Source organism: Lineus longissimus, chromosome 15 (genome assembly GCF_910592395.1).
Source record: "Lineus longissimus chromosome 15, tnLinLong1.2, whole genome shotgun sequence".
Classification (NCBI taxonomy): domain Eukaryota; kingdom Metazoa; phylum Nemertea; class Pilidiophora; order Heteronemertea; family Lineidae; genus Lineus; species Lineus longissimus.
In genome coordinates this window covers 11,783,086-11,799,045 of record NC_088322.1, presented here as the reverse complement: position 1 = coordinate 11,799,045, position 15,960 = coordinate 11,783,086, and the positions used below count along the sequence as shown (strand labels likewise).

The 15,960-nt window shown below is 42.1% G+C and overlaps 1 protein-coding gene across 5 annotated transcripts in view; it reads left to right on the top strand.

The window, feature by feature from the left end:
• The window catches only part of LOC135499521 (twitchin-like), a 69,265-nt gene extending 54,204 nt beyond the window's left edge, over positions 1–15,061 (top strand). For 4 of the 5 annotated variants that reach the window (XM_064790328.1, XM_064790327.1, XM_064790326.1 and 1 more), the window contains 21 exons: positions 115–423; positions 791–859; positions 1,101–1,241; positions 1,449–1,595; positions 2,010–2,291; positions 2,694–2,976; positions 3,399–3,537; positions 4,282–4,481; positions 4,814–4,966; positions 5,728–5,851; positions 6,548–7,067; positions 9,647–9,937; positions 10,535–10,666; positions 10,915–11,076; positions 11,249–11,462; positions 11,717–11,832; positions 12,295–12,470; positions 12,713–12,881; positions 13,086–13,161; positions 13,273–13,422; positions 13,553–15,061. In XM_064790328.1, coding sequence (XP_064646398.1) covers positions 115–423; positions 791–859; positions 1,101–1,241; positions 1,449–1,595; positions 2,010–2,291; positions 2,694–2,976; positions 3,399–3,537; positions 4,282–4,481; positions 4,814–4,966; positions 5,728–5,851; positions 6,548–7,067; positions 9,647–9,937; positions 10,535–10,666; positions 10,915–11,076; positions 11,249–11,462; positions 11,717–11,832; positions 12,295–12,470; positions 12,713–12,881; positions 13,086–13,161; positions 13,273–13,422; positions 13,553–13,844 — 4,145 coding nt within the window. In that variant the 3' untranslated portion in view covers positions 13,845–15,061. The remainder of the gene's footprint in view (positions 1–114; positions 424–790; positions 860–1,100; positions 1,242–1,448; positions 1,596–2,009; positions 2,292–2,693; positions 2,977–3,398; positions 3,538–4,281; positions 4,482–4,813; positions 4,967–5,727; positions 5,852–6,547; positions 7,068–9,646; positions 9,938–10,534; positions 10,667–10,914; positions 11,077–11,248; positions 11,463–11,716; positions 11,833–12,294; positions 12,471–12,712; positions 12,882–13,085; positions 13,162–13,272; positions 13,423–13,552) is intronic. The other variant, XM_064790324.1, reaches the window with a different exon arrangement.
• The last annotated feature ends 899 nt before the right edge of the window (positions 15,062–15,960 follow it).

Below are 15,960 nucleotides of genomic sequence, written 5' to 3'. Positions count from 1 at the left end.
AAGTTGAAGTCGAGACAGCTCCTGATAGAGTATGGAAATTTGAATAGAAAAAGTTCATATCTTAGCTTCTGTTATACATTTTGTACATGTAGTAGTGTTTTATTCTATTTTCAGCTTTGCCAGAGGCTATCCTTGAGAAACCATTCCTACTAGAGCTTGGGCCGGACACTGCTAAGATCTCCTGGAGGGCTCCACGCCTTCCTACAAGCCTCTCACGGTACCAGGCAAAGCCTTATACCTACATCATCGAAGTCAGGGACCAATCGGGCAATGAGTGGAGAAAACTTGCCGGAGACATCAGGGACACGTCCTACGTTATCAAGGATCTGCTTCCCGATAGAGACTATTTGTACCGAGTCAGGGCACAGAATGAGTACGGCGTGAGTGATCCCTCGTTGCCGGTTATGAAGTATAGGAAAGCAGGTGCGTAAAGCTTTAACAGTCAGCGGACGAGTTTCGTGTAGGAGCTAAAATGACCTGGTTTGATGGTGCTTCTTGGCGAATCCATCTAAATAAGACTTCGACCGTAAATATGTTTGATATTGTATATGAACGAGTGACTCGAGCAAAAAGTTTATCAGAATTGGTTTAATTTTCTAAAATTCTCTTTTCCGCTTTGCGAGAAAGTTGTGGTCATGTTTTGTGATAAAACGGCAAATTGAATTACCTCCCGTAAAGAAAAACAACTCGTTTTGAGACAGGAGTCATCCTTAGGAAAGTAGAGGAAGAGAAAAGAGATTATCTGAGAACGTTAATCGGTCCCATACTGTGATGTCGTTGTGCCTTTCAGATACTGGGCGTGGATCAGCTTCTCCTGCCTACACGAGGAAATATCTCGGTCCTGGTTTTCACAGAGGGCGTAAGTTAAACTTTAAGATATGTTTTTAACGTATTGTATAATGCAAGGTAATTGGGCAAGATTTCTGTGACGCCTCATCTTTATAAAGTCGACGTATGTACTACGCGCACCGCGAAAACCGTTTAAGGGTACATATTTGCATTTTTATCAGGTTTTTCGAAAGCTCGACGACCTTATTTGCAGAAGGGTGGTTTTTCCTTTGCGACCCCTGTTGTCAATCTGCGTGTTCTGCTTTTTATAGATGCTGCGCCGGAATTCGTAGGCGACTACGACGACACTGTATACGGTGTGAAGGAGCAGCCGGTTAAGATCTCGTGTACCATCTCGGGTTATCCTGAACCAAAACTCATGTGGTACAAAGATGGCGAGAAACTTGAATTAGGTGGGTGATATTTTGTCAAAGGTCTACGAAAACCCGAAGGCTCCGAAATTCGAAATTCAAAAGTTCGAGATTTAAAACCTGACTATACGAGATTTAAAATATGACTTTGAGATTCAAAGTCTTTACTTGCTGAGCAGGTAAAGACTCAAGTAGATGATGTTTTCATGACTGTCAACGCGTATTTTTATCACAATGTTGTTATTTTAGGTGGAAGATTCAACGTTTACGTCACAGCCAATGGCCTGTGTACGCTTGAGATCGACGCTATGCAAAAGTCAGATGTGGGTACGTACAAGATATTCGCCGAGAACACAGAAGGAACTGCTACCAGGTACATCAGGCTGGAGCTCGCAGGTACGTTGTTTCTCTCCATAATCACATAGTTAAATCTATCCTTATCTATCTTGCTGTGTGGGCGTTCAGATTGCAAGTCATTTCAAGCGAAAGTTTCAATATAGGCACATGAATATGCCGCTCTTGTTGGGGCTATTTTTGAGAAGATAGGTTTTTAACGGATTTTGCCTCTATATCAGAGTTAATTAGATCTCCGAATGTAAAGAAAGATATTAATCAAATGCATAGGCGTTTTTCCTGAAGAGTATCGTGCCACCTTGTGTAACCTAACTGCATGTTCCTGATGTCGACTGTACTAATTATTCAATGTACACAGATCTAATAGGTTAACTACCTCTTCGAAGTAAATGTGTTGCACAGTTACACAATTAATATCGTGATGAACCCAAGAAATATTGAATTATTTTCTTTCAGATCCACCGGTTTTTCTTGAACCCCTGAAAGATCTGAACCTTCGGGTCTGGACTGCCGGAAGGATGGAATGCCGTGTGGACGGTTTACCCTACCCAGAGGTCAAGTTCTTCAAAGATTGGCACCCATTGGCCCATTCGGCCAGGGTGAAGGTCAAGCATACTGAATATGATTACTGGTCGCTGGATATAGATGGCGCTATCAGTCGTGATGAGGGAATGTTTATATGTGTGGCTGAGAACATTGCTGGGAAGGTGCATTGTACAGCATCTTTACATATCGAAGGTGAGTTTGAAAATAAACAAAATAACAAATATATACTGACTTGTGTTGTTGTGCAGGACTACATTGACGTGTACAATCAATCATCAGTCATCAACATCCACCGAAACAAAAGTTCACACAAATTTTACTCTGCCTCCGTTCGAGAAACAAATTATGAATAAAAAATGTAAAGCAATTTCACAAGCAACATTTACTAATACCTATTTTTGTACAGATTGCTATTTGATTGAAATATAATTTCCCCTCTGCAAGGCCTCATTACGATACAGCCGTTTAACAAGAAATCTGTGGCGGCTTTCGGCGTAATTTCATTGCTAGGTTTGCTTTCCTAAACACTGCGGAAGTGGAACTCTGGCTAAACTTTCCAAATATCAACATCACCTTGACACCATATATTTTCAGAAAAACCACCACTTGTTGATATAGAAATCAAGCTGTCCAACGTATCCGACGTCTACCATGTCCTTGAAGAGATCGGCCGCGGCAGCTGCGGCGTGGTCCGAAGGGTCATCGAGAAGTGCACTCACAACGTGTTCGCGGCCAAGTTCCTGCGGGCCAGAGACAAAGACCACAGGAATGACTTGAAGCAGGAATTTGACGCCATGGCCGAGTTGTCTCACCCGCACATCGAGTTGCTGCATGATGCATTTGAGTCGAATAAGAAGTTGGTGTTGGTCCTGGAACTGTATCCCTTGCAAATTTGAATTTGAAAGCAAAGCATTTGTTTTTGTTCTTCTAACTAAATTCGGCTGACGAGCAATGTTTAGTTTGTGGCCAACGCATGGAGTGAGCGGAAAACACTGCGTGTAACTGATCGAATCCCATTCTCAAGGACATACTGTATTTTGAAGGAGTAGGCTGACCCAGATGATTCATAAGACCTGTTTCAAGTGCATGCTGGTTCGATTGTATTACATGGTATGTCTTTTATACAATCTAACTTGCCGTTAACACATTATTAGGTCATACATGAATACAAAATTATTTGTAAGATTTTATCATGTTTATGAAATTAAGCTATAGAATATATCATCGCACAGACCGAACCAACTAGGCCTAAAACAAATGGGAATTATAATATGACTGTACTCCTTAACCCGACTACAGCATTACCGGCCCAGAACTTCTCGACCACTTGACGGAATTAGATTCCATAACGGAGAATGACATAGCATTTTATATCAAACAACTTTTAGAGGCAGTCGAGTATATACATTCGAAAGGAGTGTTGCATTTAGATATTAAGGTAAGGAATGGAAAATCATTTTTTATTTCAAACATCTTAGCTTATAGAGGCAGTAGAGGACTTGGCATCTACTTTCGAAAGGAATGTTGTACATGTATTTGTATATTAAGGAAGGAATGAAATGCATCTTTATCTCAAACTTCTCGCGGCAGTGGAGTATCTTCATTCGAAAGGAGTGTGGCATTTGGATGATAGAAATGAGGAATAGTTTTCCGGGGGCACGACCATTAATCTGTTCATTGGCTATTTTGATAAAATGGATTGGTCTCATTTAGTTGAAAGACCTTGAGTGCATCCGGCTGTAAAATCTTCGAATTTTGTCTCAACATCAAAGTTATTTCGTTTTTGTGTGTTACACCGCAAAATTGGATCAATAGTTACATTCAGTTCTATTCCGTCTATGATTTGAAGGTGTATTGTTTGGGTGAAATACCACTCTCCGCCTCTCCATACCCTCCAAAATTTCCTGTTATTGAATTTGGGCCATGTCAACACTTTATGGGGGGCTGAAGATGGTCTAAAACGTGATGGCCTGAGGCTTCAGGTTACCATTACCTAAACGTTCGCATTTTCGATGCATTGGCTGTAGTAACATGGATTGATGTTGAAAATTCTTTTTCTTTTTATGTGTGGATGATACTTGTTTTTGTCTGTTCTGCATTGGCAACTGTAGGGGTCATGATTACAGATAACGCTGTGGCCGTCAATTATATTCTCTAAAGGTCGTATACTGTTTATTTCCAGCCTGAAAACTTGTACTTCACGAAGCACGGTTCAACAGACATCAAATTGATCGACTTCGGCTGTGCGAGAAAGACATATCACGAACGGGAGACGAGGATCAACTATGGCACACCAGAGTTTGTGGCGCCGGAGGTAGTGAAGGGCGAACCTGTCACCTTCGCTACAGATTGCTGGCATATCGGAGTACTCACATACATTCTGTAAGTAAAGTTTTAAGCATATTTCACTGCCCAAGGCACTTCTGCAGTTATCAGAGGACCATCTCTTTTCCCGATAGCCATAGCTGAATAAATGCCACGTAGCTTTCTGAAAACACATTACATAACGTCCATCCCACCTGTGCGCGGGGATTCGCAGCAGCTGGAAGCATAATTGAATCTGCCATCCAGCTAACGGAACTGTGCATGCGAAATGCCCGAAACAACAGATCAAAATCAGACTTGTGAAAACGATATATAGGAACCTCCCAGTAATTTCTTTGACAAGTAGCTGGAAATACAATATCTTTAACATTTGTCTCTGTCTTTTCCAGTTTAAGTGGCATCTCACCATTCCATGACAGTAACGACCGTCAGACATTGACCAACGTCAGGGAGTGCCGATGGTCGTTTAAAAACCAGGCTTTCGATGATATAACAGATGTTGCGAAGAACTTCATTGCTTCTTTGTTGGATATTGACCCACGGTAACTTAATATTCGCTCCTAGTATCTTATAGTTCAATGTAGGCAGCAGCCAGGCAGGCAAGATAAAGTTACACAACGCCGCATATAGGGGTATATACATCTTACAGTAGGTCAAAATGATTCACCCTTGTACGAGTGATGTATTTAGTGCTAAGTCTGACATGACCAAGGGCCCTTACTATGTGTACTATTCACTTGAAGATGGCTGAATTAGTCCCTCTCCTCCTGCCTATAGTCCTCCTTTAAAGGGACAACCTTACGCCTGCCCTCAGGGTAATTAGATATCAGAGACCTGATTACTCCAAGGACGACCTTAATCTAAATTATTGATTATTATATTAATTAAAAGTGTGACTAATCGTCAGGGGGAACCAGCATATCGTTCATGCCTTATAGGTGGAATTGAATAGGCCTTATGAAATAGGCCTAACAGCTGCATACTGGTTTCATGCACAGTCCATCAAATCATTAGCACCAATGCTTGCAGTTGTACGCTGCCAGCTGTAGTGGAGGGCTGTACTGATGTGAACATGATACATGGTATACGTTAGATTCAAGGCAAGTATATTTTCATCTAGTTCGGGTTTGATACAAGTCCTATCCCGAGGATATCTTTGCGCATTCATCTTCTTTTGTTAAAGTAGATTATAGACTGGAGCTATAAAGCATCATACAGATGTAGTTATACCAGTTTTGATATCAGTAGCGCCGGTTTAACGCTAAATATTTACCGTACTTTTCCTTCTTCTTATACTATTCAGTGGTCGCCCGACAGCTTCGGACTGCCTGAACCACCCGTTCATCCGCTTGGCAGACCATCGCGGCCAGGGACTCCGGCTGCCCGTAGACAGGCTCAAGATCTACTCAACAAGACGAAAGTTTGAGGTAAACAAAATAATACTTACTTGAATCCAATTATGAATTTCATATATCATTGAAATCACAATGCAGAGAGGTCTTAATGGGATTGCAGATTGCCACTCGAAGGACATATTTGTGTTTATATCGGCTGTAATGATACAGTTTGTGTGTGTTCATGAAGTTTAATATGCTATACTGGTTGGAACTTGGTAAGTTCCTGGGAGTAGGCAACTAATATTTTTATTCAGAACAAATCTAGGACACATTGTCATTTTATGCTACCTATATATACAACCAAATGCAATTAACACGAACGCTTTAACGTAATAGAGAATCCAAAGGAACTAAAACAGACCATTGATTTGTATGTCTCACCGGTTGGCCCCATCTGTTTAAATGTTCTAATAATGCGAAAATGTTTCAATCGATTTTTCTAGTCCGAAACTTGTTGTTATGTGTACATTTAAGAATTTGATTTTAATTCTGTATCAACGGTTTAGATGATACCAATGTTGGGGGGGGGGGGGGGGCAGAGGACGTTTTTCATCTGATACCTAGGCATTATGCCTTTGTGGCTGTAATATAAGAGATCGAATCGGTTTACCTCCCTTCCATTAAAATTGGGTCCCGGTGACATTTTGGAGATAAAAAAGACGAACGATATTTTTTACTAACAAATTTTCCCACAATACTTTAAATTTGACGCCTTTTTCTTTCCAGCGCCAACTGAACCTTGTCCGTACTATTGTCTACCAGCGTCCAATAACAAGCATTCTACAAGACGTGCCCAGGATTATGCTACCTGGGGACGCGGATATCTCAAAGGACAGGGCACCATTTTCACCAATATCACCGTCTATCGGTGGACCACAAGGCTTACTCCCGCCATTGGCTTGCGGGATTGTGTTGACTCCAGGGACGTCACGTGCCAGTTCCATCGCGCCATCGGACGATAACACGTCATCGTTCGATTCTGGCGACTTCGATTTTGATTTGGACGATGAGGGAGAATGTCCTATGGAAGACTGGGCGGGGCATTACCATCCTGGCGCACACACCCACTGCCATCATCATGACGAATCGAAACTGAAGGAATTAAAAGAGAAATTACACAGAACTGAACTGGATGAAAAATTCGCAGCGGTGGAGGCGTACATTTATAAGAGGTCACGATCTGATCGACAAAAACCGAAGAAAATCAGAAAATCTAAAATAGCTGGTGAGAAGACCGCCATGACAGGTATGCATGCGTGCGCACACAGTAGATAGTTCCTGCATGCGTGCGCACCATAGATGAGGTAGTTCCTGCATGGATTGTAGTCTTCTGGTGGGGTGTGAAGACCTCTAAGCGGATTTACGAGAACTGAACAACAAAGTTATCTGAAGCAACAGTTACGAAGACGATAGTACGTCAAAGCGGCCTTAGCCATATTTGGGCGGTATTACGGTACCTCCTAAATGATATGTATGTGTTAGCTGCATGATAGGATTATTCTCAACAGACTCGAAGGAACGAGTCGTACTGCATGACTGTGACGTAGCTATCTGTAGTGTGTTATCTGTCTTCTGGGTGTGAAAACTAAAGGTTGTCCTTCATAGACGCTGCCCTTTTTCCTATGGAAAGTACATTTAAATTTGCATGGCTCCTGCCCTTTCCTTAGACATAGACACAAATCATTCTAGTCGTACTAATATACCGATGACCCATTAAAGGAACATTGCGCTGAGTTAAATGCAATAGAATGAATCTCATGCAATCCGATGACACTGACAGAGAAGTCAGTGACCTCCTACACGTTCCAGGTCAAGGTCGACTGCGAAGGCAACTCCGTACAATATCTGAGGATGAGGAGGACAGTGCGGAGTCAGAGCATGCGCATGACGACGACAATCGTGAAACAAAAGAGCGAGTGAAGTTAAAACTGGAAGGATATTCTAGAGTTTCTAGCGATGATACCGTATCACTTGACGTGCCGATTCGACTCCGTCATGCGGGCAATATTGATAAGGGCTTTGGAGATCATGTTACATCGCACTCAAAACAAAATACCTTAGATGTGCCTGATATATCTTTTAAGCCAATTGCTCAGTCAGATTTGCCTAATCTTGTGGAGTGTCGGCGAGACGCGTGGTATCAAGAAAATGGCGAAAAGATAATTGACGAAGTCCTAGAGGAGTTGTTACCGTACAATCCCATGTTTATTAATAGACACAGGCAATCTATCCCGACAATAGTTTTGGGTGGGGCTAACGGGGACGGGCCAAGTCAAGTAGACGGTGATGATAGACCTTGTTCTATGTTCTCAACTCTGCCAGACGGGACAGAAGTATTACAAGAACCCGATGTAACCAACGTAATTCAGGTGGAGGGGGAGTCGAAAATTGTGATAAAAAAGAAACGAAAGATCAAAATTAAGCTACCAGCGCCAAAAGTTCCTATTCCGCGGTCGCGATCTCCTGTGCGGGGTTTGTTGTCCGTTACGAAATCTATATTTGGGTTTTCGGATTCTGATTCGGAGGAAAAAGAAAACTCTCATTCCACGAAAATGAGTGGAATCCGGCGCAGACTGAGCATGTTCCCGCCCATGTTTCAACCGAAGGCGCCACCTAATGAGCATCATGAGCATACGCAACCAGCAAAAACTAGATTGAACAGGCGAAGTATGTCATGGAGTGTCGGGAACATAAGTAGGGAGAACTTAGACCGTCTTCGCCGAATATCCGCTGGGTCTGCGAAATCAGTCGACGCGCCCCCTCGCGTTCACCCTGACCCCCTGGATGACCTTCTCAAGGTCAAACAAGATAAACGGCTGTATCTTTCTAATCGGGAGAAGAACTTCCTTGATGCGGTCCCATACATCCGGGGATTTATTATTGGCTTGCTCTTCGGATGTTTTTTTGCAGTTGTTGGTTCAATTATTGTCCTTATTATTCCATGGGATCTATCAAAAACAAAATGAACTGTCGGATAACGAGTTACTAGTAATAATTATGACCTGAGTCTTGCGTGACCGGTGACAGATATCGATGGTGATAGTCATTGTTTCACGAATAAGAGAAAAAGGCAGATGACAATGATATTTTTTAAAATGCTAGTAATCAGAACCCGGTGTAATGTTTTTGAGTGTTTCTGTTTTTGAGTGTTTCTGTTTTTGAGTGTTTCCCCTCATTGTTTGGGAACGCTCAAAAATAGATTGACAAGTTTTTCTGTGTATCCCCCCTATTGAAAAGTCGTGGTCTCTCTAGCTGCCTATTGTTTGGAAACACTGACACATGGGAAACAACCACAGATGTTACACCGGCACTATATAATAAAAGAGAAAGATTGCGGTGGAGAATAGAATAATAAATGACTGATTAACATGTATGTTTTACAAATTGAACATTTGCTTGTGTTTCATTTGTGTGGCAGAGATGACATAGAAGTCAGTGTCAAGTTGCAAGAGTGAGTGAGTGTGTTTCCTTTATTTCGATGCGGTATCAATGACCTAGCGCGTGATTCTGGCCATAGTAACTGTAACCAGTTCCGTACTAAATCGTCATCTGTAAGTGATATACACTCATGGAAATAAAGGTTTTAGAGCTTTTCAAAAAGCTATCGAGGTATTTCGGCCAACACAAATATGCACCCCGTCAAGTTTTTCCGGTAAAATTTAAAAACCCTCATGGTTTTCGAGATTTCGTATCATGGACAGATCCTTCCCACCTTCAGTCAGTCACAAACAACATCGGTCTGACAAAACCTATATAAGCGACCCAAAGACATTCGAAAATTAACGATCTTGTTGCGACGTCATTATTGAAAGAAACCTTTTTCAGGAGGCGAACCTCTGGTATTTAAAGAGAACCTCCACGACAAGGGCTTTAATGTCGGACAAAACATCACCGTGTCATGCCAGGTTCACGGCAACCCAGCGCCATCCATCCACTGGTACCGAAACGAGGAGCCGCTCTGGGATGGCCACAGGTTGAGGACGAGCTACGACCACCACACCGGCAGAGCCTCCTTGACTGTGATAAATACTTTGCCCACTGATGGCGGCATTTATAAGTGCACAGCAAGGAACCCACTGGGGAGGATCGTAACCAAGGCTAGGCTGGCTATTGGAGGTAGGTTGCAAAACTGGAGTAAATCTGGGCTACTCTAGTTGAGGGGCAGGAGTTTTCCGTCGTGTTTTTTCTTCGTGTGGAAAGAAACGTAGGCGTAGAAATCATGTCTACAAAGACTAGAATCACTGCTAAGTTGCTGGTTCTTTCCCGATCCCCCTACGCATGCACGTTCACACTAAAGTTTCTGTTCTGCTTGAGGAGGAATTCTGGATGAGGAAGGTTCATTTACACAGAACGGCAGAAAACAAATAACCATCACACTGCAGGGGGATAACGCTATCTCTTTTTACTCCTCGATTTGCAATACTTGACTTGCCAAACTCAGCTCGACGCCGAACTGCAGCGCCACTCGCGGACAAAGATAGAACAACTCGACATTTTTTTCACCGGTTTTCTCGCTGCGCATGCGTACCAGCGGAAATCAACAAAAGATGACGCTGGTACGCATGTGCAGCAAGAAAACCGGTGAAAAAAATGTCGAGTTGTTCTATCTTTGTCCGCGAGTGGCGCTGCAGTTCGGCGTCGAGCTGAGATTGGCAAGTCAAGTATTGAAATGTACTTTTACTGCATTGGTCATCGCATTTTTCCCACTTCCAGATCATCCGACCCGTCCAGGCCGCCCCGTCGTCACCGCAGTGTCGTCGCATGAAGTTTTCGTCATGTGGGAGGAACCAAAGACCGATGGCAATGGTCACATCCTGTCGTATAGGCTGGACTACAGGAAAGCAGGTATAGCGCAGTCCATACAATCCCATTATTTTCAAGAAGAGGAAATATTGTAATAAAAGATTCGATCTATTCTTTATAGGCATTGTGGCGCGATATCCGCTATGTAGAAAAACAACAAATCAATTCATTAATAAAAACTCTATTTTGATTGTGACTGGGCCAACCCGTTTACCGTAGGTCATGTAGTAAAATATTTGGGGAGGGGGTCGTATGCCTTTAGTCTCATTTTCTAACCTTCCTTCTATCAGGTGCGCGAGAATGGACGCTGGGAACACACACCATCAACGAGTGCGCGCTTATTCAGGGCCTGGAACCAGACTCCGTCTACCGCTTCCGCGCCAACTGCGTGAACAAGTTCGGTACCAGTCCTTACAGCTTTGGATCCATTGAGATCAGGACGAAACACGAGGGTGAGGATTCCATTTTCTTCCATTGCTATGCTATGAGAACCACTCTGGGCCGTCCTGATCAAAGTCAGTGAAGCAGGAGCTACACTCTTACCAGTACCCAGTCATAATGGGTTTACACGTTGTTGTAAGAAACTAAGCAAGCTCAATATGTCTGATGTATTTTTCGTCTTAGGTGCGGAACCCATTCCCATAGACACGGAGACTCGAAGAGTGCTCCTCCGATCCCGAGATGAGGCCGAAGACTCGGAGCCGGAATCTCCCGATGTCAGCCGAAGATCGTCCATGTATGAAGTCATGGAGCCGAAGAAAGAGGGCTTGGAAACTGACATTATTCTTCAAGAGGGAGATCCCGAGAAGTTCTATACATTTGGTGCTCAGATATGGTCGTAAGTGAGATGTTTGTAGTATCCGCATGATACTCACAAGGCTTTACATTACTGTGACAGTTCTGACCATGACAGAATGTCTGAGGCGAATTTTAGAATTGAAAGAGAAAAGGACTGACAAGTCCGGGTGTTTTTTTCAAATTTTTACTTATGTCAGTTATCCTACATGTATATGTCGTAAAATGAGAACGATGCAATATATTTTGATTATAAACCTGATTATGCTGATGTTTGTTTTATTTTTGCCATTTCAGGGGTGAGCATGCTACTGTCGTGAAGTGCAGTGACAGGAACCTTGGCAAGGAATACATTGCAAAGATCAGACTGAAGAGATCTGAAGATGCCCTGCGGGAATACAATATTCTCAAAGGTACCATTTTTGTCAATCAGGCATGAAAGGCAAAGGCCGGCAAGGGTCCATGCACGTGTACTTTACGATGGCAATTCACGTTGATTTCGTTGATGCCTAGTACTAGTGTTGTCAAGGCAGATTCACGATCATCTCAAATACTTTTTGTTCCATCGAATAGGAATTGAAGACTTTTGTGCTCCGTGCTTCGTCGTACATCCATATGAGTTGGCACTCTTTCGAAAAGCTTACAAATGCAAATGTCAGAGTACGAAATACAAATCATAAAGTATACAGGTTTTTACATATGTGTTTTATAGACGACAGCCAATACCGAAAGTCTGTCAAATTAGATTATATTCAGCGATCGTTTTTTTTAGATTCCCTTGGTCTTATGCGTGCATGAGAATCTGTCATTGGATAATCGGATAGCGCTAGTTCTCCAGGACACCATTACTGTCATACCCATTCTTCTCGTTCCAGGTCTACGACAAGAGAGGATATGCCAGCTCTTTGAGGCCTACCAGACAGCCAATAAGGTCACTCTGATCCTCGAGCCTCTCAGTGGGGAGGAACTTATCAGAGGCTTATGCTTCAAGAACAAGTACACGGAGGAGACAGTTTGTCACGTCATCAGACAGCTCCTCGACGCTTTACAGGTGGGATTGACAAAATCCAAATTGACTTCACACACCATCCGCGCCATTTCCACAGTTACAGCCATGTTGCTTTTTTCCACACTGTAGGACCACGGATTATCGCTTGTCAAATTTTCATGCGCGTTATTATTCGCTTGAGATTTATTATTCGCCCTCGCCCTTTGGAATCAATGTCACAATACCGTAATAATAATAATAATAAATATAATAATATATATGGTGTTTTATAATTGCATTGGCAGTTCCTCCACAACTATGGCATCGTCCACTTGAACATTGAGCCAAGCAACATCATGATGATCAGCAGACGGCGACATGATATCAAGATTGTAGACTTCAGCTGCGCGCGCAACATCACGCATGAGGATGGAGAATCCTTTGGAAAGACGGAAGGAATGACAGAATTTTTCGGTATGTCGCTGCAATAGATCATTGGCGGCTACAGTCAATTTATTCCCAAAATGGGTCTGTTAAAAGATTATTGCTTTGCAAAGGTTTTGCCACCGAGACGTCTAGGATAACTAGATTAGTCTGAAGCCACGTAGTGAAGAAAACAAGAACCTCGCCTTTTCATTCAAATGATACGTATACGTGATTTCTATTTCTGCTTTTCAGCCCCTGAAATGCTTAGCAATGAGATGATAGGCTGTCCTGCTGATGTATGGAGCGTCGGGGTCGTCACGTTTGTCTTGTAAGTACATATATCATACAGTGTATCATATGATTAATTCTCAAAATCAAATCCTTATTTCGAAAATGTTGGGATTTATTGTTTTTGATTGCGATAACATTCATATTTCAGATTGAGTGGAGAATCACCGTTCCTGGGCGAAAAGGAGCAAGATACCATCTCGAACATCTCTCGCCTTAGATACGACGCGCACCATCTCCATGACAATATCACCAAGGACGCCCTCAGATTTATGTATCACATCATCAAGAGAAGTCCGAGGTATCTAATGTTAAACATTTGTTTGCTTTCGCAGAACCGGTTTTCGACAAAATCTGTTAGCAGATAATCTCTCGCAATCGATTTTGTGTCACCCGCCGAATATTCTGCAATGTGGTTTTCCTATTTGCAGGGACCGGTTAACAATAGAGGAAGCTCTAGATCATCGCTGGCTCAATCTAGCCGACCCAATGGTGAAGAAACGAAGAGCCGGAATCTTCGACACTTCCAAGCTCAGAAACTTCCAGATTGAATTCCAAAACCGACGCTTCGCAAAGAGTGGCAGCACCGGTTCTGAAACATCGGGAGCAGCTTCCACGGAAGGTGAAGGTCATGATGAGAGGCGGGATTCAGCGACAGGAGCCGCTGGGGGGCTTGCGCCACCCCAAGCTGGAGGGTCTGGGGAACCGTCCAGGAAGTTATAGAGGATAAAATAAGCACGAGACATGGTGCGCTAAAATTTGATTTGGTGTTGATTACATTCACATTTTCATTTTATTTATTGTACACCAATTTTAAATTTACCATGGGAAAACTGGAAATGATGTTATCTTCTATATGAGCAAATATTTTTTTTTGTTTCAATCCATTTTTATTCAGCAGTAAACTGGGCCCATAGAGCAAGGCATTAACAGTTTCACTAAAGGAATGGCCCCCTCATCTCTTGCATAAGTGCCGCTATAAGTATGTTGAACGCTAGCCATGTACATATGCAAATATGTAACACAGAATGGGTTGACCATTTCTGATACAGACAATACAGTATTACATTGTCAGCAGTGTTCGAGATATACTGCTATATAACTATATGTAGTATACAATATAGAGTGAACAATGTAATTACATGTACATGTTTATGATTGTAAATATTCCTTTTGAATGTATAGTTAGTATATTTATCATTCGTTTACAATTCCCCATACGCGACAACAGCGTCATTATTATCATTAGTACTACAATAAAGATGACAATTTTTCTCGTAAAATACCACAGACCTTAATTTACAAGTAGGTCCGTGAAAATGCTGAGAGACGAATAGTGCTATTAAAAATTGTTAAGCAACGATATCGTGCAGTCCCTACGATAAAGATTATCAAAGTGCGTACGAAATTTTCAAAATACAATTTCCAAGTAATTTTGCTTTACCCATTTGATATAAAATAATGTTGTGAAGGCACGGTTATCAATGGTCATCTTAAGAGTTGACCACAAGATGCACCAACATGTTGGCTGGAGCTTGAACTTCTGAAGCAATTAGAACTATTTCAAAACGAACGGAATGCCAATTACAATGGTTGTAGTCAGTTCTTTGTTTTCCAGAAAACGAATTCTCACCCTTGAAATTGGCATTCACTTTATTTTCAAGAAGTGCTAACTGTTTTAGGAGTTCAAGATAACTGCCCTCAACTGGTTAACCTTTTAATTCGTACATCGTATGCAATCGTCTTATTATGTTAAATCATAATAATCGTCAGCAGTGTGAGTGTATCTTTTCCGATGCACGCAAAGTCCCATATGTGCCTTTGTGCATTATTTTAGGAGGAAATGTATTGTTGCCGGTACATGGATATGAATTGTAAAATATGCAGCAACACGGTTTGCAAATGTACATAGAACTAAAAATACATACACGTGAAATCAATGCTTCGCATTTCTTTGTTCTTCCTACTCATCAGCATGTACCGTGAATTTCTGAATAAGACAATTATACAAAAAAAGCAGGTCTAAAATTTCACGGCGGTAGGCCAAAGGTAAGAGATTAAGACTTGACAATCGCTCGATATAAGATAAATCACGTCCTAGCATATATCTACATAATTACATATTTCATTATCACTGCGAAGACATCTTGGATGACGGTAGCAATGAAATACCACCCCGACACACGAGTTTCATTGCAGGTCGTAACTGATGTATAGATAATCCCGACTCGATGCGTGTGTTCATTTCTAAATCCGTTTCAAGTCGTAGGGTCTACACAAACTGCTTCTCTCTTCCAAAACGTACTTTGTATGGACGACTTTTGACCCCAATCTAAGCTGCTCTTCCATTGTGCCATTGAGATAGTGCCGATGAACAAAGGGCACAACATATTTTAACCTTTCACATGCGATACTATGAGATGTTATTCCGCTAGTAGACACGGCCATGTTGCTGTGATGCCACGTTGTACAATGGGATTTCGTATTCTTATACATTTTCTCTATCATGTACAGTGGATCGCGCGGAGCATATATTTCGAATGTCTCAAATGGTCGTTTGTGTAGCGGTAAGATTTTCTTCAGAGCGAATTTGGCGCCGGAAACAAAATTAATGCTAGTGTCCCAGAGAACTATTCTGTTGTCTTTGAAAAAGCATATATCAATGAATGGCCAACCCCATTTTAGTCGAGGGACAGTCCTTGATTCGTTCGAGTAGAATTTGATGACAGTTTTTGTGTCGGAGCCTACGTAATGCGGTTCCAGTTTTTTTATTGCTGCTAAAAGTTGAGGTTTTTGTGTCTCGTTTACAAGCAAGTCAATGTCGTCATCCCATGGAATC